Source organism: Brachyistius frenatus, unplaced genomic scaffold (genome assembly GCF_029030835.1).
Source record: "Brachyistius frenatus isolate BFR_SWC_R1_liver_20210118 unplaced genomic scaffold, ASM2903083v1 Contig_2, whole genome shotgun sequence".
Taxonomy (NCBI): Eukaryota; Metazoa; Chordata; class Actinopteri; family Embiotocidae; genus Brachyistius; species Brachyistius frenatus.
The window spans coordinates 7,758,146-7,784,955 of NW_027210601.1; the positions used below are offsets into that span (position 1 = coordinate 7,758,146).

Here is a 26,810-nt window from a genome sequence, read left to right on the forward strand (position 1 = left end):
AAACCTATCCAAACTACTCATTCATTTTGTGTGGTCTACAGATATCTGGCTGTCTGTATGCTTGCCCTACTGTCAAGACAAAACAAAAGGTGTTTTATATGTCTGGAGCTCACAGTGTAGTTACTCAGTACTTAAAGGCCAAAAACATCCGCCGCCTTTCTCAGAATTGAATAATCTGTGAGGAAATAAGGTTTGATTTAATTTTATTCTGACAAATGAGAAGGAAGAAAAAAAAAAAAGACTAAAGCGCCAGTACCACCCGGCCTGTTGCTTTAATGGTCTGAGAGGCTCGGCTGAATGAGTCATATCCCACATTGTTCCCCTGTCTCCTCACACATAATACAAATCCTTCCTTCCCATCTGTAAACTTGTGAATGAAAAAAGCATGACGCATGTTCATTCATACAAACAGACACACACAAAACAGGGAGTTTGGGTGTTATGACTTGTCTTTGAATTCAACAGTAAAAAGAGGAGCACTTGCACAAAATTAAATTCGTTGTCTTAATTAGGTGAGGGAATTCTCCCCGGCTATAGATCATCTATTTTCAGGCACAAGTCTCCCTCTGAGCTCAGACTGTACTGATGATAAAGAAAACACTGGTTTCCACAAGTCACTTACTGCCTCCTGGCCGGCATCAGAGCAACTCACAATCCCACCAAAAAGCTAATTATACTGTTAAAAAACCTGATTGAAACACTTTTTTTTTTAAAAAAAATACATGATATAATGTCTTTAAATGTTGTAATTTTATATCTTAATGTTGTTTTCAATGTAGTCACTCAGTGGAGTTTCCAAAGACTATTGGTTGTTTTTGTACCTAGAAGAATATGTTTTAGGAGCACCACCACTTTAATAGTGACCATCTTTTTAATCATTCATATTAATATGACAAACGCTATTTACCGAGTCCTCTGACACATTTGGTGTTAAATTATTCACATTTCTAATTGGTTACGTAGGAAGAGGTAAAAGATGTGGAGAACATTCATTTAAAACCTCACCTAAGTATGTATCTGCAGGTAGGTTTTATTTTTCCTCCTCGCTTTAACAGATTTCCACGAGGAACTTATTTGATTCACCAATTACATCTCCCATAAATCTTTGGTTCACTGGGGGAAAAAAGCGGAAATGTCATTTTTCCAAAAAACAATTTTTAATATCATATTTACAATTAGAAGAGTTCCAAGAGAATAAAATGTCATATTGAACTAAATCGAGACAGACACAAGTACTGTCTTTGTGTACATTGTTTACTTGGTTTGGAATACTAATTAGAAAGTAAAATATTTGTTTGCTTCAAAAGATGCTGCGGAGACTCTCGACATCTTTAAAACGGACTGAAGTCACTCGGCCTTAAAAATGTTGCCTGTAAATTTGGTCACCCTAGCAACTCGATTCTGACGTCATCCGTCCCGGTACGACCCTGCTGCTGTGTCTTTGATTGGAGGGAAACCCCGTGGATGAGCGGGAGAGAACATCAGCTGTGCGGTCGGGAATCAGGAACAACATCGTCGAACGACACTTACAGGTCAGTTCACATTTATTTACCACGCACCGTCGGTGGCACCCTTGACTAAAGGCCGACACGTTTGATCCGTGTGCTTTTCGGGGGACGCTTTTCATCCGGCACGAACCGCTGCTTGTGGGTAGAAATCACTGATGCTCCGCTGCTCAGTCATTGTTCGGCGCTCGCTTGAATGGGAAGCGCTTGTTACTGCGCGTTAACGCATCTATTTCCTCTACCCGCCGGGTTCAGGGGACAGCTTTCGGGTGTGCCAATTTACGTTTTGTTAATTAAACAACTTAAAATGAATGCTTCATGCTACCTAAACCGAAAGCTCTGGTTGTTTTCCGGGAACCGAAAAAGGGCGTTTACTGTGTACTGAAGAAAGCCAGGCTCCTTTCATCCACGTCCAACTGATTCAGTGACACATTTATCGTAAGATCTGCTGTGTCGTTACGCCTTTCCCCCACAATAAACACTGAAATTATGAAATACAAATTATTTAGGAAAGCTATTTCTTTCGGTCTATATTCCTGCCGTGCAAAGTAGGTGGGCAGGTGTGTATGTGTGTGTGTATATATATATATATATGTGTGTGTGTGTGTGTGAGAGAGATGGGTACATGTGCCCGCATACTGGGAAATCTGTCATTTTAAAAACTAAACAGCCAATTGATTGAGCTTAATTGATAATAAGAAAATAATAAAGTTGCAGCTGCAATTGACTGCTTTTCTTTGTTTCATGATAAATACAAATTAGAACTAAAACAACTAGTTGATGTACAGAAAATCATTCCGTGCCTATTCTTTTAATAGATCAAGCGTGTTACAGCTTCTTCATTAGAGATACTTGCTGTTTTTTTTTTTTTGGACGTGATATTTAACTAAATTCTGAAATTGTAAGGGATGATTAATACATTATTTTTTTTTAGAAATTAATCTGATTAGAAAATAATTATTGTTTTGCAACTGCAGCCCAACTTATTTCATAATGTTATATCATTCTTTACATTTCAAACTTTTAATCTGCAACCTAAAATACCAGCAGGCACGATGACACGAGATCTTTAGTTCTATGGGTAATGTAATTTAATTTTTATAGTGTTTTTAACAATTTGTGGCAAGAAGGATAAATATAATGTAGCTACACTCTGCTGGAAATACTTGATTCATCATGAACCTATTTCTGAATTACAACCTAACCACTTGCTCTTGTTGTATTTCTAATGACTTGGATTCCAAGTGGGTTTAGTCACCAGTATAAATCTGTGCCAGAATAAGTGCAGATGAGGCAAGGTGATTATTATCCCTAAACCACTTTAAAAAGATGGTGGGCACACACCCAAACTCCACATGCATTTTTTAGACTGACGCACTGATTGGATTTTTGCAGCAAAAAAAAACCCCACAAATGTGAGCAACATGGATTTTTTTTTTTTTGTCCATGTAATAATTTCCAGAATAAGAATAAGTCAAAGTATTTATGCGTACGAGCTTTTTGTTAACTAATTGACATTTTTGTGGGATCAAATGGATTTGAAAATGTATGGGTGCGTCCTGAGAGTATATTTAAATATAATCCTGAAGAAAACAGGTTATGCAGGAAGGACAACATCTCTACATGCACCTACCATATCCTCCTTCATCCACGTTAACTGCCCTCACCACCACCACCACCACCACCCCGACTATGTTGCTCTTCTATTTCTCTCCCTGTGCCTGCCCTCCCCCAACTCTCACTCTTCGGTTTTCCTAACCTAATCTGCCTTTGTTTTGTCCTTCCCCTATCCCGCTCCCATGTCATTCATTCCTCAGCCCACACAGGAGCAATGGCAGACAAGGAGGAGCAGGTACAGAGAGCCAAACTGTCCGAGCAGGCTGAGCGTTATGATGACATGGCCGCAGCCATGAAGGCTGTCACAGAGCAGGGCTCCGAGCTCAACAACGAGGAGCGCAACCTGCTGTCTGTTGCCTACAAGAATGTGGTGGGGGCGAGGAGGTCCTCCTGGAGAGTGGTGTCCAGCATGGAGCAGAAGTCTGAGGACAGCGGGAAGACCGCAATGGCCAAGGAGTACAAAGAGAAGATCGAGAAGGAGCTGAAAGACATCTGCAAGGAAGTGCTGGTAAGGAGCCGAGACAGTGAGGAGGGAGGAAGGAAGGAAGGAAGGAAGGAAGGAAGTGACGAGAGTAAATGCTTGAGTTGTGACTGGCGGATGGGAAGACAGTGAGAGGTGCAACATAGTACAAATTCAGGTGGGGTGGAGAGATGACAACGGAAAAAAGCGGATGTTCCTGCATTCGGTCCCTTTACAGAGCTGCACCCAGTCAGCCCAGCGTTTTCGCTATAGAAGCATTTCCCCTAAAGATTGCCAGTATAGAAGTCAGTCAGAAGAGAAATCAGTTATTCCTCTTTGCTTTATGAATTTTTTTTAAACCATAAAGGTTTTTTTTTTTTTATTGTGCGTGACATCATCCCAGTGGAGAGAAAACATTTTTGCTTATGTGCTTGCTGACCCATATATAAACAAATGGCCGCCATGTTGGAGTCCAGCGTCTGCTGGTGCCAGCAGCCATAACCGTGTGTGTGTAAATTATTTTCTAAACATTCATTCTTGAAAATATCATCGTGAAAGCAGCAGATCCCGTCTTATTGTTCTGGCTGCGTTCACTCACTAACGCTATGATGCAAATAGGCAGAGTTTCAAGGTGATGTTGCCTTTTGTTCAAAAGAGCATGAATCAACCTCTCGCACTCACTAGTTAAGTAGACGTATGTGCTGCAGAGTACCATAATTGTGATTATCATCGGTCCATATATTTTTCTTGAGCTCCTCCCCTTGCGTTTCCCGGCGTGCCTTCTTCCATCCTAACTTTAGAGAATAAAGAAACCAAATTAAATATGTGTAAGTGAGGGGAGAATAATAATGACATGCACAAGTACAAATTATGATACATAAAATAGGCTGTGACTTAAAGCCAAGTGCACCAGGCGGGAAGGTGGTATATATCCCGATCACAATTATAAAAGTGCATGAGTCAATATTAAACCAACGTTATAAAAGTGGATCAATCGGTGTGATGACAAATCTGTTCCAAAAACGTACTTGAGCCCAACTGCTCGGGCTCTTGTTGCACCGGCGATAGTAAATCCACGACACATGTTCTCCAGAGTGACCTCGGACGTTAAAGGTGATGTACTAGCAGGTGGGCAATCTTGTGTGTGATATGGAATATAATCGTGCTAGCGCCAATGCCAGTGTCTACTTCTTATAATACGTCCATGTGCCGGAGATGCACCGGATAATGTGCTTCTGTGGGAAGCTAGTGAGGGATTATCCCTTATCCGTGGTAGTGGCATCTTCTGTTTGGCCGAGGTGGCAGGGATCTATAAAAGGGGGACAATTTAAACCTTTAACTCCCATGAGGACTCAAAAGTTGCATTGTTGGGTTTCTCTATATAATGTTGTAAAGTTCTGCTGTAAGGATATTTAATGTGTTAAGTGCCATGAAATAACCTGTGCTGTGATTTGGCACTATACAAATAAAACTGAATTGAATTGAAAAGTGTTTGTGACATGACAGTTCTCACCATAAAAACAGCTTCTCTGGTTTAATATCGGTTTGCTTACATCCCCGTTCAACTCTGAATATCTCATATCTGTGCCATTGATTCCCCTCAGCTACAGGAAAGTAGATTTTTTTTTTGTATAGGCATTAATAAATGTTCCAATGTAGCTGTGATGAGGACAAACGTCTATGAGACTAGCAAAAGTCTCATGTTTAAAATGATCTCACCAAGTAGACAAACAATGCTTAAAGCAAATGAAGGATCCACGTCCCAACTGATTCAATTCAATTAAACTTTATTTATATAGCGCCAAATCACAACATAGGTTTATTTCATGGCACTTAACACATTAAAGTCCTTACAGCAAGACTTTACAATATTATACAGAGAAACCCAACAATTCAACAATTCCCACATAAGCTAGGAGGGAAACAAAAAACTCCTCTTTAAGGGAGAAAAACCTCCAACAGAGGGAAGGAAAAACTCCCTCTTAACAGGAAGAAACCTCCGACAGAACCAGGCTCAGGGGTGGGCGGAGCCATCTGCCTCGACCTGTTGGGGTGAGAGGAGAACAGAGAGAGAAAAGGACAGCATAGAGATAGAAGAGAACTGTTGGTGGAGACGACAAGCGCAGAGCAGAGACATGCAGCTCCATGATGGGACATCTGCAAAAGAAAGAAGAGAAACAGGAAAAAACTGATGTCTGACTATCGTAGAGATTAAGATTAGAATGTGGATTGTGTAGATGCATCCGGTATTTGCACATTCAGTGTCAGATACAAACCTGTGAACGTAAAAGAAAAGGTTACTAGGTGAATGGTTGCAATTAAGCTATGCACCCCTTTCACACTTGCTCCACTATCAAAGTTAATTTTCTGTCAGTCACAAAAAAAAATGTTTCTGCTATTCTGCCTGCTATTTTCCTCATTCGCATTCTCAATTATAAAAAAAAAAATAAGTTTTATTTATGCAACTTTTATTTTTAAATCTTTACCTTTTTAGAGAATCAACAAATAGGTGAAACAAGTAAATATGAACAATGTAAAACTAAGAAAAAGATTGACAGTGATGTAAACATATGCCTGTGAGGATGGGGATGCCCTTAAAACAAATATTGAATATTGTCTTTGTCACTAGGTTCAGGTTGCACACTTAACACACCTGTTTAATACTGATATCAACACGAACTGACTTTTTTGTACAATTGCGTGTTGCGTTTTGTGCATGCAGGACCTGCTCGACACATATCTGATCCCCAAAGAAACGCCTGCTGACAGCAAAGTCTTCTACCTGAAGATGAAGGGAGACTACTACCGCTACCTGGCTGAGGTGGCCACTGGAGATGACAAGGAAAGTGAGTAAATCGCACACCGTACATTGTTACCGGCCTCCATTCGTCTCTTGTGCAGTCACTCAAACCAAATCGGACGGCACAAAGTGTATTCTTGTGACTCGCGTTCACGAAAAGTACGCAAGCCGTTTCAAACACACCAACCTCCTGTTAAAAACGCATGCTGCGGTGTGATCCGTTTCTATGACAACGCTGACGGGGCGAACGTGTCCTGATTTAAGGGTCCTCGAGATACTTTTTGGGATGAAGACACCGGGCTTGGTTCAGGTGTTACTAGCAGCGGCCAGAATACTGACATCGTCCCCGTCCTTGACCTACAACTGTCAGCCGAAATGCAGGCGAAGGGCTGCTGCTGGGTTGTCATGGCAACAGGAGCAGCACCAGGGTGTTGGCTGCTGCTGGTTGCCATGAGGCATTTTAGAGTTTTATTTGGTGGCTGTGGGAAATGCCTGAGTATTGTTTTTTCTCCCCTTCCTTTTTATCCTTAATTTCAGGTTGTCTTGTGATCTATATTGTTTTCTTCAGCTGCATATTTACTATGAAAATCCCATGTAATTTCGAGCATTGTATTGTCTCCATAGAAAAACCATAACAATCCCTTTCGGTGGTTGGATGCTTTGTTCTGTCATTGATCTATAATTTTACACTCTGGCTTTTGGCTATAGTAAATCACTGGGGGTTATTTTATTTTCCATCCACACATTGACAATCTAGGATGTATTATCTTTCTCCAAAGGTGGCACCCTGAATTCCTGATGTTTCTTTGGTTTTGAGGAGAATTTTGGTCTTAAATCATCCTGTTTTTCCCCATTCACTTTAAGTAACTGTAATACAAACTAGAGCTGAAACAACTAGTCAACAGAAAATTGGAAAAATTTTAGTTTTTTTTAAAATGCCAAATATTTACTGTTTCCCTTTTAATGGTTGTGAAGATTTTGAGTTTTTCTTGGTTTTATTTGACATTAACCCTCTGATCCCCAAGCAGCTTCTCACCTCGGTCTCATTTTTCACAACAGCACAATCATGTCTAGAAGTAGGGAGAACTCAAACATGTCTCGTGCAGTAAAACAAAAATTGTAACAAGATGCAATCTATATATACAACATTTTGTGCCCACAAGTGTTACCAATTTTGGAAATATTAACCTATTTTTTTTAAAGAAAACATATTATTTTTCCCAAATTTAAATATATTCTTTCTGACTGGTCTGTTCTCCTTTTGTAAAGCCATCATCAACCACTCACAAGAAGCCTACCAGCAGGCCTTGGATATCAGCAACAATGAAATGCAGCCTACTCATCCCATCCGCCTCGGCCTCGCTCTGAACTTCTCTGTCTTCTACTACGAGATCGTCAATTCACCTGAAAAGGCCTGCGAGCTGGCCAAGAAGGTAAGAGGCTTTCTCTACTCATTCGTGTTTTTATTTTGTTTGATTCTATTTGGTAAGACTCTATTTTTGTTCCCGGGAAAAGAAGAATTATCATGAAACTGCTGAAAAGCATAATAAAAAGTTTACATAGGTGGTCTGTAGTAAATTAGTTAACATTGAAGCTGATATGTTCATTGTGGTTTTTATGACTCTGAGCTGCTTCAGTAACTTGTACCTGTCCAGTCAGGGTCTTTATACAAGATGAATGCAATAGTTTTTTGTTTTGTTTTTCACAGAAGACCTTTAGACTTTTCTCATCAGGGAAAGCACAGGTCTACTGGATAACATTAAAGTTTCTCTCTGTTCTGCTGACGTGTCCCAGTAAGCCATTGACATTGTGACAGTGGGTCAGCCTGTACACTACCAGGACCCTGAAACCAGATCAGTTCAGCGGCATTCAGCAGTACTAATTTTGGAATTTACATCTGTCTTCTGTGAAAAATGTCAGTTAACTGGAGTTTACTTCATACTAAAGTGTCCCAAAGCAAATCAGTGAACTCCTACTACAGCCAGCTGTAAATACCATATTCATTCCCCTAGAGGGCAGTCAAAGTAAATTTTACTTTGGTGATGAGTGTTAAATTATTGCGTTACCTACGTAGTCACATCGAGTAGTTCAGCAGTGAAAAGGTGGGCGATCTTTGCCAGCTTTCGGTGACTGAACAGCTTAAATTCGACACACGCTGCACATCTCCGTTCACACAGCGGTACTGCTGACGTCGTGCTCTGCTCCGGTGTTTCGTCACGTCAAGACCAGGCAGTCAGTCTACCCCACCAAGAAGACTCCTAATGAAATGACAAATTATTGTGTTTACACCTTGTACAGATTAAACAAACAACATATAATGGTGTTGATTTGTGAAGAACACAGTCTTCCAACTTTAGTGTTTTCTTTTCCTTTATGTTGATATTTACATCAGAAACTATTGTTTGTAAATTCAGATACCCTAACAGGACTCCTAACGGCTGTTTTATTAAGTAAAAAAAAAAAAAGTACACAGGAAAACAGCATGTCATAACAAGCTGCATACGCAGGGTCAAAGCATCCGTTGAGAGTTTCAGGCCACAGAATTAATCTGGAGTTATGCTGTCATAAACTACATCGTAACTATGAAAAAAAACGTTGGTTTGTTTCAGTTTAATATTTCTGTTATTACATTTAAAAACCTATTTAATGAATTCTACTCAAAAAGCCTCGACGTGAAAATGATATTACCAAGTCCAGCATAAATGAACCCTGTTCGTGTTTGTGTTTATTCACATCATTGTCCTGTCGTCATTTCCCTGCTAACATTTATTTAAATTCATCTCGTGCTGGTTTTGGTATCTTTTGGGAGCCTTTACTCCGGTTTTGAAAGTATGGATGGGTTTCTGTTTCTCCAGGCCTTTGACGAAGCCATCGCCATGCTGGACTCGCTCAACAGTGACTCTTACAAAGACAGCACCTTGATCATGCAGCTGCTCCGTGACAATCTGACAGTAAGTGCCTTGTCTTTTGTCATTTTTCAACTTGACTAAATATTTCAAAAGCTGTGTTCTGCCCGCCGTACATCTGAGATTGCACTAAATCCAGTATCCTGTGCTCTGTTGCAGCTGTGGATGTCAGACACCCAGGGTGAAGGCGAGGGTGAGGGCGAGGAGACAGAGCAGGCAGCTGAGAAGAACTGAACTTCAGAAGAAGAAGAAGAAGAAGAAGAAGAAAAAAAACCAACAACACATTTTTTACCTCTCACCAGCCTAAGTTGTGTGCGTGGTTGTGTGTGCACATACATGTACAGATATGTATGTTTACACTCCACTCACAATGTGTAAAGTACAGTATGTGTGTGCAGATACATTGAAGCATTGAAGTGTGTGTGTTTTAATTGTATGAGCACCTCCACACAGAAAAGAATGGAATAGATTTGTTTTTCTTTTGAACATTACTCATTGTGTGAACCAGTGAATGTTCGTCTTTTTTTTTTTTTTTTTTTTTTTTTTTACTGTTTAGTCCAGATGAAATCCCTTCTTTAGATCCAAATCTGCCCCATGTTCTTTAACCTTACTCACTGTAGCAAACTGCTGCTGTTGCAGGAAATCAAACAAAAAAAACCTCTAACTGTAACTTTGATAGTTTCTATGTTTTTACTTGAACATTTACAACCTTTGTGACACTTTGGTCCTCAAAACTCCTTTGAAGTACGTCAACCGTAGAAGTGGTCACAGCGGTCTGAATTCACTAAATTTGACATTTGACAATGACAGTGTTTATACACTGTAGGCAAGTTTTACCTCGGTAAAGATCTTTACCAAATTGCTTGTATCCATCCCGCCCTGTCTGTGTCCCGGTGTAGCAGGTAGTGTTTTTATGGATGGTACACGTGTCATGGCTCAACGGGGTCTATGTGCATTCAGGCATAGGAAAGGTTTTCTGTATGGATGGCCACTTCCGAAAACTGTAGCTAAACTGGTTGATAGATTAATTGAGAAGATTACATTCCATTTGACTGACATCTTTTCACTTTGGGTGAAATGTGTAAACTATAATTTCTTGCAATTTTTGCATAACACACGACAAGGTATAGACAGCCTAAGACAAAGTGAACAACTTCAGAAAATGGCTTGATACTGTAACTTTTGATATTTTATCTTTTCAGCAGTGCAGAGGATACTTTTGCCATGTGCATTTATGTGGCTTTCTACTCTTTTTCTATTCAGGTGTTTTTGTATTTTGGTTTTGTGTATTTTATTCCCTTTGACTCCTGATTTGACTCCTGGAATGTATGCGGTTCCCAGTAGTATGGTTTGAGGGTTAGGCGTGCTTTGAAACTGGCAGTTTTTGCTTTAGGATTTAGCTCGAACCAGGTGATTTACAGTAACATTTACCTTCCTTGAAAGTACATCGTGAAAAGACAAACTAAAATCATGCTAAATATGTTAAGGTAACTTGGTAGAAAGCTGCATTAAAGCCATTATGTAGTCACAAGGTAGTGCCAGTTTCTTATAATTACAGTATCTTGGTTTAAAAAAGATGGGATGCAGGATTCAGAATTTGCAAGTTACACTCTTGAGTATGTTATTTGGTTATGTGCTTTCATGTAAGTGGAATTAAAACATTCAAATCGAATGTGCCGAAGTCATTGTTTGTCTTCTCTCTCTCTGCATTCATTATATACAGTGGGTACGGAAAGTATTCAGACCCCTTTAAATTTTTCACTCTTTGTTTCATTGCAGCCATTTGCTAAAATCAAAAAAGTTCATTTTATTTCTCATTAATGTACACTCAGCACCCCATCTTGACAGAAATGTAGAAATTTGTGCAAATTTATTAAAAAAGAAAAACTGAAATATCACATGGTCATAAGTATTCAGACGCTTTGCTCAGTATTGAGTAGAAGCACCCTTTTGAGCTAGTACAGCCATGAGTCTTCTTGGGAATGATGCAACAAGCTTTTCACACCTGGATTTGGGGATCCTCTGCCATTCTTCCTTGCAGATCCTCTCCAGTTCCATCAGGTTGGATGGTGAACGTTGGTGGACAGCCATTTTCAGGTCTCTCCAGAGATGCTCAATTGGGTTTAGGTCAGGGCTCTGGCTGGGCCAGTCAAGAATGGTCAGAGAGTTGTTCCGAAGCCGCTCCTTTGTTATTTTAGCTGTGTGCTTAGGGTCATTGTCTTGTTGGAAGGTGAACCTTCGGCCCAGTCTGAGGTCCAGAGCACTCTGGAAGAGGTTTTCTTCCAGGATATCTCTGTACTTGGCCGCATTCATCTTTCCTTCAATTGCAACCAGTCGTCCTGTCCCTGCAGCTGAAAAACACCCCATAGCATGATGCTGCCACCACCATGTTTCACTGTTGGGATTGTATTGGGCAGGTGATGAGCAGTGCCTGGTTTTCTCCACACATACCCCTTAGAATTAACGCCAAAAAGTTCAATCTTGGTCTCATCAGACCAGAGAATCTTATTTCTCATAGTCTGGGAGTCCTTCATGTGTTTTTTGGCAAACTCTATGCGGGCTTTCATATGTCTTGCACTGAGGAGAGGCTTCCGTCGGGCCACTCTGCCATAAAGCCCCGACTGGTGGAGGGCTGCAGTGATAGTTGACTTTGTGGAACTTTCTCCCATCTCCCTACTGCATCTCTGGAGCTCAGCCACAGTGATCTTTGGGTTCTTCTTTACCTCTCTCACCAAGGCTCTTCTCCCACGATTGCTCAGTTTGGCTGGACGGCCAGGTCTAGGAAGAGTTCTGGTCGTCCCAAACTTCTTCCATTTAAGGATTATGGAGGCCACTGTGCTCTTAGGAACCTTGAGTGCTGCAGAAATTATGTTGTAACCTTGGCCAGATCTGTGCCTTGCCACAATTCTGTCTCTGAGCTCCTTGGACAGTTCCTTCGACCTCATGATTCTCATTTGCTCTGACATGCACTGTGAGCTGTAAGGTCTTATATAGACAGGTGTGTGCCTTTCCTAATCAAGTCCAATCAGTTTAATTAAACACAGCTGGACTCCAATGAAGGAGTAGAACCATCTCAAGGAGGATCAGAAGAAATGGACAGCATGTGAGTTAAATATGAGTGTCACAGCAAAGGGTCTGAATACTTATGACCATGTGATATTTCAGTTTTTCTTTTTTAATAAATTTGCACAAATTTCTACATTTCTGTTTTTTTCTGTGAAGATGGGGTGCTGAGTGTACATTAATGAGAAATAAAATGAACTTTTTTGATTTTAGCAAATGGCTGCAATGAAACAAAGAGTGAAAAATTTAAAGGGGTCTGAATACTTTCTGTAACCCACTGTATGTATGTATATATATATATATGTGTGTATGTGTATGAAAGGCTTTATTGGGCCACTGTTGGTTCATCGGCTCAATTTCCCACCATTTACCATGTCAGCTGGTCACACTGAGGCAATCCTGAGAGCGATCTGAGCAACAAAGTGAGAGCTGTCACATGTAATTGAAGTGGCTGCTAGTGAAAGTCCTCAAGCACACCGCCAGGATCAGCCGTCACTGAGCACAACATTGGTGAGATTGAAGATACAACTTTGTATAATATCTCAAATCAAGACCGGTATGAAGGACACAACCTGATAAAATACTGTAGCTTCATAACACCTTTTTTTTTTTCATCAAATCAGTGCTTCTTTATTAATTTAACTATAGCTCCAGAGACTGCAGTGTTCTGGTTTTGTAGATGGATGCCTGCTTTTCACAGACAACACTGCCCTCTGCAGATGGTGATGACTGTGAAGGGCCATGTTGCATATAGATGTAGTCACAAAGGACTGTCATTTGTTCATTTTAGGTTTCATTGTGCAATATTTTTTCAGATCACAAGCCACATTGTTAACCTCATATTTGTGAGCAATAGTGAGTATATCACATTATACAATATCAGGAGGTCAGACTTTAAACAGTAAGCCCATCACATTGGACCTTTGTGTGTAATTTAGCTCTGATCAATGACCCGGTGTGAGTAATGAGGCTCTGTCCTTCATCGTCACCCTGATAGAACCTGATGAGAGTTTCATCATAGCATGAAAGGCTGAACGCCTCACTTCTGAAAACAGGTGAAGGGATGATGCATTTCTGCTCATCACAAGTGCCGAATGACCTCACACTCTTTATCAAATGAGGAATGTCATGTATGGTCATGAATTTTGCTCCTTTATGTAGAATTTCTCTCTCTTTGTCGTCATTTTGTATGTTTGTTTTGTGTCTCATTTCAGTTGTTTTGCATCTCCGGTAGTTTTGTGCTACACTTTGATCGTTGTGCATCTCATTGCAGTAGTTTTGTGTTTCATTTTGCTTGCTGCAGTTGTTTGGCACCAAATTTTGGTCATTTTGTATCTCTGTGGTTGTTTTGTGTCACATTTAGCATCTCATTACTGTGGTTTTGTATCCCTTTTATGGTTGTTTTGTACCTTTTGTTGCCATTTTTATTTTAGTTTTGGTCATCTAAAGTCTTTTCATTTATGTCTTCTCTGTGTCTCATTTTAGTTGATCCGTCTTCTCTTTCTGGGGGAAAATATCATATTTCTTGGAGGAGACCAGGGACTCCTTGGTCCCCTTGTGTGTGTGTGTGTGTGTGTGTAGATCCCAGACACTGCAGTGTCCAGGAGGAATTCAAGTCACTCTTATTCAGCACCACGTAACAATTGAGTATTGTTGTCAATACAATAAGTCAATTTCAGCCTTTAACAAATACGCTTTACATGGTTTCATCATCATGCGTACAGTTGTGGTCAACGCCCCTTTGTTGACTTTTTTTTTTTCCAACTATACTAGAAGACTATTGGTCCGTTTCGGTGACGCGCCCACCGGTATATATACCACAACTTCCTGACTATTTCCTCCCCCTCAACCCCGGCTGTCAGTGCTGTGAGAGTGCGTGTGTGCTCCTGAGCTCGGCACACGTTCTATAAAAAAAAATAAAAATACAAAAAAAAATTCAAAACATTAAAAAAAAAACCAAAAAATCATTCCTTTTTTTTTTTTCTTCTTCTTCTTTTTCTTTTTGTAACGACTCCGTGAAGCTGGAGTAGACACTCGAGGACTGGACGGTAACGTACAAGAAAGACGGGGCTGCCTAACGTACCGAACGACCAACATTTTTTTTCTTCCCTTTTTCAGTCGACGTGTTAAAAGCGAGGCCAAGTTACGATAAAATTTTGCTCTCTTTTTTTTTTTTTTTCCTCATTATTTGTCAGGTCCGGATGACAGTGTTTTTTTTTTCTTTTTTCTTACTCCCGGTTACAACTCGCCACGGTCTCGTTTTTAAGTGTCATCTCGCACATTTTACTCGAAAACGCTGCAACTGACGAGGCAACGGTCGTTCTAACGTGTAACGACCAGCGTTCTGACGTGACGCCGGTGACCGTTAGAGAGCCAAGCAGTCGTACTGTCACCGAAAACTTTTTTTTTTTCTCCCCCACCCCCGTTAAGAAAACCCCCCCCCAAAAAAACCCCCCCACACGCTTCGTCCGAGGTACTCCGCCTTTCGAAGATGAACCCCAGCGCTCCCAGTTACCCCATGGCTTCCCTGTACGTCGGGGATCTGCATCAAGATGTGACCGAGGCCATGCTGTACGAGAAATTCAGCCCAGCCGGAGCTATCCTCTCGATCAGGGTTTGTAGGGACATGATCACCCGGCGTTCCCTTGGATACGCCTATGTCAACTTCCAACAGCCGGCGGACGGTAAGCAGTTTATCCCCCCACCAAAAAAAAAAAAAAAAAATACCGACACACACACACACAAAAAAAATGTATGAAAATGCTTGTTTTGAAGATGACAAGTCGGTGACAAGTGAGAGCTAGCCTATGGTGCGCTGACTTTACACGTGACTGCGGCCGACATGTTGTCGGTCGGGTCTCCTCACATGAACCTCCCAGCAGTGGCGTAGGAGAAAAGCACCACGTCCGCCCTGCCCTGCCCTCCCCTGCCCACCCCGGTAATGTAGCAGTGCACTGCCAGCTGCCAACTGAATACTCAATGCCTTTTTTTTTTTAAATTTATATATATATATATATATATATATATATCTGTCCTGTCAGGACAACACCCCAGCTGTTCATCCTCAAGTTGCTGACACAACACTTTACCAACATCTTCCCAGAATGGTCGCCAGCAACTTTCAGTTGATGTTTGAACATTTTATCTGTTTATCAGTTGGGAAATAAATTACACACACACACACACACACACACACACACACACACACACACACACACACCCATTAACAATTGTCTGCAGACCGCTGATAAGGACACGGGTCTGCGTGTGCGCTCTCGGCTGTCTCCGGGTGTGTTTTTAACCGAGATATTCCTTTAAGTCTTTCACGGCGTCGGCCTGCTGCGTGCAATTTTATGCGCTTTTATCGGTATCTAATGCAAGATGGGTACAACTCCGTTCAACAGGAAAATAATGATTGTTTTAATTTTTGTATGTTAACTTTTTTTTTTTTTTTTTTTTTTTCAATTAATTGATTAGGTTTATGATTTTAAAGTGTCAGGAAATGGATGACCAGTGTTTCCCAAAGGCCGAGGTGCAGGGTAAAATGCATTTTTTTTTTTTTTTTGTACCGACTGGACCACAACCAAAAGAGATTCAGGTTATTATCATGGAGGAATTAGTTAACTAATAGTTGCAGCTCTATAACAATCAAAAACAAATAGCTTTTCTTATCTCCAGACAGTGATGGCCTAATATGATGATTATTTAGTGATGTTGAAGCTTCAACAGTATAAAACAAAAGGAATTCAGTATTTTTATAATCTTTTCAGAGGAATCATGGAATGATATAAGAGACGGCCCATCAAGTTGATTAATTGAGTAGTACAGAGTTAACTGATGAATGATTTATATCACCTTGTAAGCAAAAATGCCATAAAAAATATCAGTTTCATATTATGTGATATGAATATTTACTGGTTATCTCCTCCTTTATGATCCTGGACTCAATCATTTGGGTGTTACAGTATGAGGAAAATCATGCAATATGTACATGTTGACCTCTGAGAAACTGACGACTATCTTCTTCTTTTTTTTAACTTTTTTTTTTTTAACGTTATCAAGATCAAACTATAAATAGAGGGCATAAAAGTTAGATTAATGAGTAACTAAAATAAGAATTATATGCTGCCAGAATTAGTACAGCTAAAGTAAAGTAACACCCAATTTATCTGTGGAACAGTATAGCTGTATAAAGCTGTCAGTACTATTCAATGTTCACATTGAATTCATTTTCTGACATTTGTACTGGACTCGGGTGGAAAGCTGCCAGAGATTACTAATGCAGTAATGATGATGTACAAGTGACCAGAAGGACCCAGTTTGAAACTAGACCAGTGGAATTCAATAATTGCAGCAACACCCACTGTGAAGCTGTCTATGAGTAAAGAGCCGAAGGGAACTTGACACCAGGAGGACTAACGGACGTAAATAAGCATAAACACCATGACAGAACTGACTGCTCTTTTTAAAATGACCAAAGGAAAATCTTCAACATCCAGTTTTCTGACATTGGTGTTTCAAAAGGCTTTTCAGCACTAGAAACTCCATGACCCCGTAGTCCTTTAAGACTAATGCCAACGTTAGCATATGCTGTCATTATATTAGGTACTCCCAGTATCCCCTAAAATGTTTAAATGCATTAAATAACCCTCATCTCCTCCCGTGTTCCTTCCCATAGCTGAACGTGCACTGGACACCATGAACTTTGATGTAATCAAGGGGCGGCCTGTACGCATCATGTGGTCGCAGCGTGATCCGTCACTGCGAAAAAGCGGCGTGGGAAACATCTTCATCAAGAATCTTGACAAGTCCATCGACAACAAGGCTCTTTATGACACCTTCTCTGCTTTTGGCAACATCCTGTCATGCAAGGTAAAGCACCAGTGGCTGCCTTTCACCCACAACCCAGGTTGTCCTCCCCCGCGATGGATGTAACCTGAAGCAGGCAGGTGGTCAGCTGTCGTTGTTGTATGGTTGTATGCACAGTTTGCATGCGAGTGCTTTCTTGGACTCTTTTGTACTACAGAGTTACGAAACACCTCCTTGATTAACAGATGGGTCTCCCTGCAGCTGAAACTAGAATACTCACTTCAAACTCTAGAAAAAAATAATAATGTATCAGAGTTTGGATCTGTAGCTGCAAAAATAACAGGTAGGATAAATATGTGGGAATGTAAAAAGAAAAAAAAGGCTAAATTATGTGTGGTTTCTGCTACTGAGGAGGTACGTTTGCTTTTAACCATATTATAATGAATTTGTATGCAAATTAACACAAGGATCATGACTGGTGCATTTTGTCTACCAGAGAGACCCTGAGAAAGAAATATATTCAAGGGAAATGACGAGCAGAAATAATGAGATTTAAGTTTTGGATATGGGCAAAGTCCAATTAAAAAACAAAAATACAAAAAGTAATGGACAGTTCGGCTTAAATAAACTGTTTCTGCATGTGTATGTGGCTAAATATCAGCATGTGTCTTCTTTCTCTAAGGTGGTTTGTGATGAGAATGGCTCTAAAGGCTACGGCTTTGTGCATTTTGAGACTCAGGAGGCAGCCGAACGAGCCATTGAGAAAATGAATGGCATGCTGCTCAATGACCGAAAAGTGTAAGTGAATGTTTGAACTAGTTTTAAACTGTAAGTGCTAATGTGTGAAATGGAAAAAAGACTCTTTGCTGAGTTAAGATTGCAAATAGTCTGATGGAGTTTCAAGGTTGCAGAATTGTGTTTGAGCACCGAGTCGATGTTTCTTTGCAAAGATAACTGAAAAAATAGATTTGTGCTCAATGAAGACTCATTTGTTACGAGTTTTACGGTCTGTCTCTCTTACCGTTAGATTTATGCAGCTATAACCTGAGGTGGCTCATTCAGTTTAGTAAACATACACAGTTGATTTCAGACACACAGTTGTGATGGGACATTTTTTTTTTCTGTAATTAACGTGTTTTATAAATTTTGCAAAATGTAATTTCAACGCAGGTTCGTGGGTCGCTTCAAATCTCGCAAAGAGCGCGAGGCTGAGCTGGGTGCCCGAGCCAAAGAGTTTACTAATGTCTACATTAAAAACTTTGGTGAAGACATGGATGATGAGAAGCTGAGAGAAGTCTTCAGTAAATACGGTCGGTCGGGGTGTCCATGACTCCAACTGCTCTTTGAAATGACTTAACCTGCTCCTGAGTTAACATCAACAATGTCTTGATCATCTGTACAAAAAAAAAAAAACATCATGGGGGGGAAAATATAATCAATAAATTTGATCTCTGTTGGTTAGGAAACGCCATGAGTATCCGGGTCATGACAGATGACAGCGGAAAGTCTCGAGGCTTCGGGTTTGTCAGTTTCGAAAGACACGAGGACGCCCAGAAGGTAAGATCTGAGCCAACAGTTTAAAAAATTTAAAAAAAAATTTTTTTTTACTGATGCCCATCGGGAAATAACTTCTGTTTCCAGCCACCGAGTTGACTTCCGTTTCTTAATTTCTTCAGGCTGTGGATGAGATGAACGGGAAGGAGTTTAACGGCAAACTAATCTACGTCGGGCGTGCCCAGAAGAAGGTGGAGCGACAGACGGAGCTGAAGCGCAAATTTGAACAAATGAAACAAGACCGTATGACTCGTTACCAGGTCGGCTTCTTTTTTTTAAGCACAAATTGAGCCCCAGAAAATGCACTAAAATCCCCCAAATGTTGGTTCATATGTTGTCTTTCTACAAGTCGTAGCCTGGTGAAGTCTATTAAAAGACTGCAGCTTTGTCAAATTCAGTGCTCCCTCCTTGGTAGGTTGCACTGGCCAAAATGGCTGCAACAGTGACTGTAGTTTATGGCCCCCGCGGTTCTTCCCCATGGACCCTGGGGATATATATGTACTGCAGACAAAACGATAAACAGTTCAGGGAAAATGTAGTCTAATGGTGATGGATTACTGCTGAAGTGTTTTTTTTTTTTAAAAGAAAGCACATGTTTACTTTCGTCTATTTATTTTCAGGGTGTCAATCTGTATGTGAAGAACCTCGATGATGGAATCGATGATGAACGCCTGCGGAAGGAGTTCTCGCCATTCGGCACCATAACCAGTGCCAAGGTAGGACTTCAGCGGTTCATTTATCTATCCTCTTGAATAAATAAATGACTGAGAAACAGATTTCATTATTTGGTACTAATGTTCTTTAGCTGGATATAAACTGTATTTTAGTGTACAAGTACTTGATGATGTAAAAGTCACGTCATTTGACTCTCTCTCAGGTGATGATGGAAGGTGGGCGCAGCAAAGGCTTTGGCTTCGTCTGCTTCTCGTCCCCAGAGGAGGCCACCAAAGCTGTGACAGAAATGAACGGACGCATTGTAGCCACCAAGCCGCTGTATGTGGCCCTGGCCCAGAGGAAAGAGGAGCGTCAAGCCCACCTGACCAACCAGTACATGCAGCGCATGGCCAGCGTGCGTGCCGTGCCAAATCCCGTCATCAACCCCTACCAGCCTGCCCCGCCCTCTGGCTACTTCATGGCAGCCATACCTCAGGCCCAGAATCGTGCTGCTTACTACCCAGCTGCTGGCCAGATGGCCCAGCTCCGCCCGAGCCCACGCTGGACCACCCAAGGTGTCCGACCACAGCGTAAGTATTTGTCCCTGTATCATAAAAGCACGTTAGGAGACAGTGGAACAAAACAGGTTATCATTTGTACCTCTCTGTTTTTTTTTGTTGGTGCGTTTAGACTTCCAGAACATGCCAGGTGCCATGCGTCCCTCAGCACCACGTCCTCAGACTTTCGGTACGATGCGGCCTGCCTCCCAGGTCCCCCGCATGATGTCCACCCAGCGTGTCGGTCAGTCACTGACACATAATCAGTAATCTTTACCTGCACAGCCAGGACAGTTCCCCTGTGTGGCTGTTTGTTTTGTCTTGATGTTTCTTCCCCTTTTGTTTCCTCCTGTAGCCGCTCAGACGATGGGCCCCCGACCAGCCAGCGCAGCTGCCGCAGCGGCCGCTCCTGTGCGTGGAGTGCCTCAGTACAAGTATGCAGCAGGAGTCCGCAATCCTCAGCAGCACATCACTGCTCAGCCACAAGTCACCATGCAGCAGGTAGGAATGCACATTTGTTTGTTCGCCTTATTCTGCTCTACATCTGAGAAATATTTGGATGTACGTATCCTAAATTTCTGAGGTTGACTTTTAATTTCCTGTGTTCTCAGCCTGCAGTGCATGTTCAGGGCCAGGAGCCTCTTACGGCCTCCATGCTGGCTGCTGCTCCACCACAGGAGCAGAAGCAGATGCTGGGTAAGGTTTAGTAACATCCTCTGCCTCTCACTGGACCCAGAATTGACATAGTCTTTTGGTTCCTCCGTCCCACCCTGTATGTCGTCCCCGGCCCCCTGGTGGATGTCGATCACATCCTGTTTTAAATCCTCTCTGTCTGCTGTAGGTGAGCGTTTGTTTCCACTGATTCAGAACATGCATCCCAGCCTGGCAGGCAAGATCACCGGTATGCTGCTGGAGATTGACAACTCGGAGCTCCTGCACATGTTGGAGTCCCCAGAGTCTCTCCGCTCAAAGGTCAGGGCAGTTTGTTAATATTGACAACTTCCCGTGGTTAATTCTCCGAAGAGTTCACCGGGACTTAATATTAAATAGGAGTGCCGAGTATTTTCTGGTCTTAATATAAATGTCACGGGAAATATTTCCACCATCAATACCAGAAAAAAAAAATGTGTATGAAGTGTATGATTTTTGGATGCAAGTACTGTATGTTTTAGATGCAGGAGAAGCGGATCCGGTGGCAGCAGAGCACTTTTGAAATCCCCGCCTGATGGTGTGGTGTTGCTTATTGTTTGTCCAGGTGGATGAGGCGGTGGCTGTGTTACAGGCTCATCAGGCCAAGGAGGCCGCCCAGAAGACAGTGACAAATTCAGCTGGTGTCCCAAGTGTCTAAACCCAAGGTACGGCTGGTTTTCCAGAGCAATTTTAAGAAGGAGAACGGTACTGTCACGGGTGAACACTCCTGTCAGCTCATATAGTATTTACACTCGTCATTGTTCCTCCTCTAACTTTATATCTGCAAATGTATTCTCAGGTTAACCATGAAGCTCGGGTTGTTTTGAGGCGTTTGTATGTTACTTGCAAATTGTGTGAAAACATGCAAAAAATTCGTCTGACTAATTGTATTGTTGTTGTTTTACAGGAATGGGGAACCTTCAGACTAGCTTAACCGATGGAGAAAAGTTTTCACAGTGAAAAAGTTAAAAAATAATCAAAACAAAGTAAAAAGAAGTTAAATAATATATTAAAAAAAATGGAAACAAGTCTCCAACCAGGCTTAAAATGAACAAAAACAAGAGGTCTGGTTTGCTGAGTTAAAAAGAGAAAATATAAAAAAAAAAAAAAGAGAAAAAATTAAAATAAAAAATGACATATGAGGGGTTTTAAAGGAGAGTTCTGTGACAAAATAAGATTGAAAGCATTCCTTTCTGCAATTTTATCCCTTTTAAATGTTTGGGCTATGGAAGCCTGTTATTGTGAAATTTCCCTTGACCTTTGCTTGCTTGAATAAAACTAAGAAAATGATCGGTATGTGTCTGTTGTTGGCTGTTACAGAAATGATTGATTTTTTATCTTCTCAAACCAACGTGATTGTGGTATGTTGTAGTGTTAAATGTGCTTCAAGTCTATCTGTAGGTCAATCAAAATGATCAGCTCTCCGGTGGTAAAGTGATCAAAGCAACTATCATATTCCCACAAAATGAAAGACTCACATTGTGTTACACTTTTTTAATTTTTTTTTATTGTGCTTTCAGACAGAGATGATAAATGTCATTGTTAACAAGCACTGAAACACATTTTAGGCTCCCTGAACTCAGGCCAGCCTTTAAAACCCGAGCAGCTCCTTTAACTCGGTCCACGATAAAACACGGTGTTGTGGTGGCACGTGTGCTTCTTTTGGAGTAATAGCTGGTTTAGTTGCCGATGGCCTCGGTCTGCTCTGTCAGCTTCTGGAAGAGGGCCTCCACCTGCTTCTGGAAGTCCAAAATCATGGGCTGGACCTGGGCCTGAATCTGCTCCTGCACGTTGGCAGCCAGGGGTCTGATATGCTCCTCGACGCTGGTGGCAACGGTCTTCATCTTCTCCTGGACCTGAGTAGCCAGGGGCTCCAGCTGGGTTCTCTTGTCCTGCAGGAAGGCCCTGTGGAGAAAAAAATATGATGAACCACCACCATCAGATATACATCATTTGGACTTGGGACATATTTTTGAGTTGTGTCTGCAGAGTCTGATTTTGAAAGTGAGTCTAAAGGGGCTCTGTGCTTTCGAGACTACAGAAACAACCCCAATAGATGAGTTACACCACTTATTTATATTTTATGTGCTGTGGAGGAGGTTTTAAAGCAGAACTGCAATACTAAAATAGTTCATTACAAGTAAAAATCCTGCATTAACAATATTATTTAAGCAAAATGTATGTAAAGTATAAAAAAAAAAAAACCTCAATGCAGAAAAGTGCCTTTTAAAATTATTATACTAGTAAATTGTTGGATTGTTATTATTAATATTGTAGTTGGTTGGAGAGAAGCTAAAATACTGCTGAGCAGTCTATATGAAAATATATTAATAATAAATCATGTTTTATTAACTGAGCCAATCTTAATTTGCAAAATAACCATAGCTGATAAATAAATGAAGTGGAGTAGGCTATATTATTTAATGTTTAAGTATAAAGTTACACTCCACTGCATTTACTGAAAATACTGTGAAATCTAAGTTCTCTGTATCAGAGGAACAAACAAACACTGAGTGCGAACACTATGTTATTTGCACAGGGCTATCTGTGTAGATCTCTAGCTGTCGGGCATGATTACTGCGAGCTACAGGAGAAGTTACAACTTGTTGATTGGTGTGGAACAGTGGACAAGGTCCAGTGTTGTCAGCAGCCAGATTGTAATCATCTCTGAACAGGAGCTGTGACTAAACCGTGTCTTCATGTGTGGAGGTGAGGTGTTGGTTACTCACTGAGCCTGGTTGGTCAGGTCCTGGTGGCGGAAGAGTTCAGTCAGGTCCGAAGTCATTCTGTTCTTCATGTCCTCAATGTACTGACCGAGCTTCTCAAGATCGGCAGCATCTTGGGCAAAGCTTCCTGTCCGTTAAAAACAAAAACAAAAACAAACAAAAAAGTCAATAAGTAAGAGGCTTTTATTACAACAATTATTTAATACATTTTTTACAATTTGGTCATACCTTGTGCCAGAGCAAGCAGGACGACGGCGGCAATGAGGGAGAATTTCATGGCTGCTGACTGGATTCAACCTACAAAACAAACACGATTTGATTATTCTGTATGATTTAAGATGATATAACCTCATGTTGATGTGCTGCATCTTATTTTTTTTATGTAACCCAGCATGTTCTGCTTCGTTCTGTTCAGCTGAATCATTCTGCTTCACTTTTTGATGCATTCAGAGGAATACTTTAACTTTTCTGAAAACGTGAATGTTGAACAGCAAAACTACTTGAGCTAAATTTACAGATGGAGTTGTTTTTTTCAGTCGCTGTGTGTAGGAAGGCCTCCTACTGCTTAATGTCATAAGTCACTGATAACACTTATGCTTTCTAAGAAGCCCATTCTGGCTTATTGTCACATGGTAATAAAATAAATACTGTTAGTCACTGCGTATTTGTCCAAACTCCACACATAAACCTGATCAGGCTTATCAACAGCGGAAGTTAGTGTAAACTCTGGAAAAATCCAGTAAGTAAAATGTGAACTTTTAGATTAATCCATCACAGGAAAGATCAAGAATAACCTTCTATGTAAAAACTACGTAAAACATTTTTATTGTCTTGGTTCTTGTATTAAAATGTTGTACCATGACATGTTTCTTGTGAGTTAGGATAGAATTAGAAAAAGATATTCAACTATAAATTCAAAAAAGGATAATGCAATTTTTTCTAAAAACTAAAAGAAAATTATACAATTCAGTGCTGAATATTTCATTAACTAACTTAACAGTTTTATTTAGATTTATTTGGTTTCTATCTGTCAACACTCTTACAATCAGTCCCTGTACACTACATTACTTGTTTTTAAGCATTTCTCTCTATTTATTCTTTGATACTCCAGCTTCTATCCTGCACTGTTATCACTTTTCAGTTGCGTTGTAAATGTTCATGGGATTTGACAGGAGAATTTGATCATTATATCTACATATAATTTGCTAAAATATCTGAGCTCTGACTTACATCTTACTTTTAAATACTGACATTTCAGAGACAACAATATGCAGTTCCAAGCTTTGCAAAAAGCAAGTAAGTAAACCTCAAGTGAAGAGGGTTTTTTTTGTCCCCAAAGCCAAAAAGTAATTATTTCAATGAATTAAATGTTAGATTTAAATATAAGTCTCAGAGAAAAAAAAGCAAGAGTCTTATATTTGACAATAATTTCTGTTTAGTGTCTCAGTGAATCAAATGTAGTTCAAGCCCATAAAAAAAGTCAGACTCACCTGTAGTGCAGGACAATGTGGACTGGATGGTACCTTCATGCAGGACTGTCACACTTCTTATAGCCCAGCGCAGTGATGTCACAGTAATGTAACCGATTGGATGAGATAGAGTTGTTTGTGCTGGTCCTGACCCTTGCTGCTCCACCTGCCACCAGGGCAAACTAAACCAAAGTCCAACACGCCCACTGCTGATTGTTCAACATCCAGCAAGACGGTGCATCTTATCATTTTGATTTCATAAAAAACACCTAATTATCAGTAACAGCATATTCTTTATGAGAGTGATGGCAATTTGTGAGAGCTTTAGATATAACCTCAGCTGATATGATAGCAGATGAGGGACAGAATGTCTTGTTTTATTTTGCATTTGGCTGTAGATTTTATGTGCTAAAACACGTTGTAATCTTTTGTTAAAAAAAGTGTTTGGCAAATGTTGTTTGTTTGTATTTGTATCAACATCCATAAATTCTGTGGTAGAAGCAAAAAATATAAATATGGGACAGATGGTTGCCAGAGGTTAAATCTTAATGACTAGACATTTGTAATTTTTAGTGAAATGTCTAAACAACTGCTTGATTGATTGTGATGAAATTTGGTCCACACATTCACATTCCCCACACAATGACCTCTAAACAATTGGGGAATCTTATGAATTTTCTTTTAGTGCCATGACTTGACCAATACATACAAAACTAATGACATACCCAATGTTAAGAAGCAGAAATTGGCATATTCAGTCCAGCACCAAATGTCAGCTCATCTCTTTTGGATTTATCTTGATCATTTTATGGGAAACCCTTGATCATGAAATGACATGACTTATCACATTTTTGTTTTGTTTTTTGTTAATCAGAAAGACATCATTCTGCTGCGCTTTGGGAAGAAGCCTTGTGGCACCCATTCATGTGAATGCAAACCTTCTACCCTTGGTTTACGTCCAACAGGGTGTCATTGGTTCCACTTTATCTTTATGGTTGTTGTAAAGTAATTAATTCTCAGCAGTACTTCAGCCCAGTCATAAACAATTAAATACATACAGCATGTTTATATGGAAATATGCGATCATGGAGCATAAACAACACAAGAGCTGTTTAATAAGCTGTTAACAACAATCCAGCGTCTCCATTCATCTAGTGGGAAATCTCTGTGCTGGAGTTTTAAGAAATAGATTTTGACTGTGAAGCTTTGATCAAAACCAGATGTGGTCCATGTTTTCTACTCGAGATTTTTCTCCCTGTCCGGTGTCAGTTCATTGTTCGCCTGGACTCCCCTGTTGGAAATGGCATATTTATGTCTCTCAAACCCATCCTCGAAAAAAGGGCTCCAGACATAGAAGCTTGTTCTCTGTGGTATGTAAGAGGTGGTGAGAACAGTTCGACAGTACAAAAAAAAAAACGTCTTTGAACATTAACATTAACTCGTAGTTTTTACTTACTGTTTTTACTGTGAAAAACAATCAGTATAGAAAACAGGTAAGAGACAAAAACAAGCCCTGATTGTCTTTTTTTAAAGCTTTATACACTTCTTGAACCCCCAGAAGGCTCAGACTCTTCTGCAAACTGATTAATTACAGTAAGGGCTTATAGACTTATTTCAGTGTGAAAGAAGTAGCATCGAAAAGTAACAAAAATTATCCAAAGAATGTAAGGATGTATTATCTATTTATTGTATTGCACAGATATCTACTGAAGTTAGCAGGGTAACCTGTTTGCCCTGACATGTAATACCACTCCACAACTCAGGAGGCAATAGTGAGTCACTATAACATCCTATACAACACGAGATGAAGAATAAGTAGTATTCAAATTTCTTGTTATGATCATAGATGATATATAAAAACAGACAAATCCATTGTTTATGTGCCTTCAAGTGTAGTACCACCGAGGGCCACAGGGTTGGTTCTGAAAACCTCTGAAAACTTCTCTCATGAAATACAAAATCAGAGGTGTGTTTAGTTTGATTGACTGGCCTGGGGTGCT

At 40.4% G+C, this 26,810-nt stretch overlaps 3 protein-coding genes and 1 non-coding gene across 4 annotated transcripts; 3 read left to right on the forward strand and 1 right to left on the reverse strand.

The window, feature by feature from the left end:
- Positions 1-1,441: 1,441 nt before the first annotated feature.
- ywhaz (tyrosine 3-monooxygenase/tryptophan 5-monooxygenase activation protein, zeta polypeptide) lies at positions 1,442-10,969 on the forward strand. The gene is made up of 6 exons (XM_069697744.1): positions 1,442-1,532; positions 3,323-3,630; positions 6,305-6,428; positions 7,652-7,815; positions 9,238-9,333; positions 9,448-10,969. Exons 2-6 carry the CDS (start codon positions 3,337-3,339, stop codon positions 9,520-9,522), a joined length of 753 nt encoding a protein of 250 aa, XP_069553845.1. The 5' UTR covers positions 1,442-1,532; positions 3,323-3,336; the 3' UTR covers positions 9,523-10,969.
- A 3,234-nt stretch (positions 10,970-14,203) lies between these two features.
- On the forward strand, positions 14,204-21,905 carry pabpc1b (poly A binding protein, cytoplasmic 1 b). Its single transcript, XM_069697756.1, has 14 exons — positions 14,204-15,035; positions 17,030-17,223; positions 17,843-17,958; positions 18,331-18,470; positions 18,623-18,717; positions 18,837-18,974; positions 19,335-19,430; positions 19,592-19,958; positions 20,059-20,169; positions 20,281-20,426; positions 20,537-20,621; positions 20,767-20,897; positions 21,181-21,280; positions 21,523-21,905. Exons 1-13 carry the CDS (start codon positions 14,843-14,845, stop codon positions 21,271-21,273), a joined length of 1,905 nt encoding a protein of 634 aa, XP_069553857.1. The 5' UTR covers positions 14,204-14,842; the 3' UTR covers positions 21,274-21,280; positions 21,523-21,905.
- On the forward strand, positions 19,093-19,227 carry LOC138621966 (small nucleolar RNA SNORA5). The gene has a single exon (XR_011310980.1). It is a non-coding gene; the product is annotated as a small nucleolar RNA SNORA5 (small nucleolar RNA).
- A 158-nt stretch (positions 21,906-22,063) lies between the features above and the next one.
- LOC138621583 (type-4 ice-structuring protein LS-12-like) lies at positions 22,064-24,870 on the reverse strand. Its single transcript, XM_069699748.1, has 4 exons — positions 24,832-24,870; positions 23,570-23,627; positions 23,345-23,468; positions 22,064-22,520 (listed from the first exon to the last, which is right to left on the reverse strand). The coding sequence occupies exons 1-4, from the start codon at positions 24,868-24,870 to the stop codon at positions 22,295-22,297; spliced, it is 447 nt and encodes a 148-aa protein (XP_069555849.1). The 3' UTR covers positions 22,064-22,294.
- Positions 24,871-26,810: the final 1,940 nt, after the last annotated feature.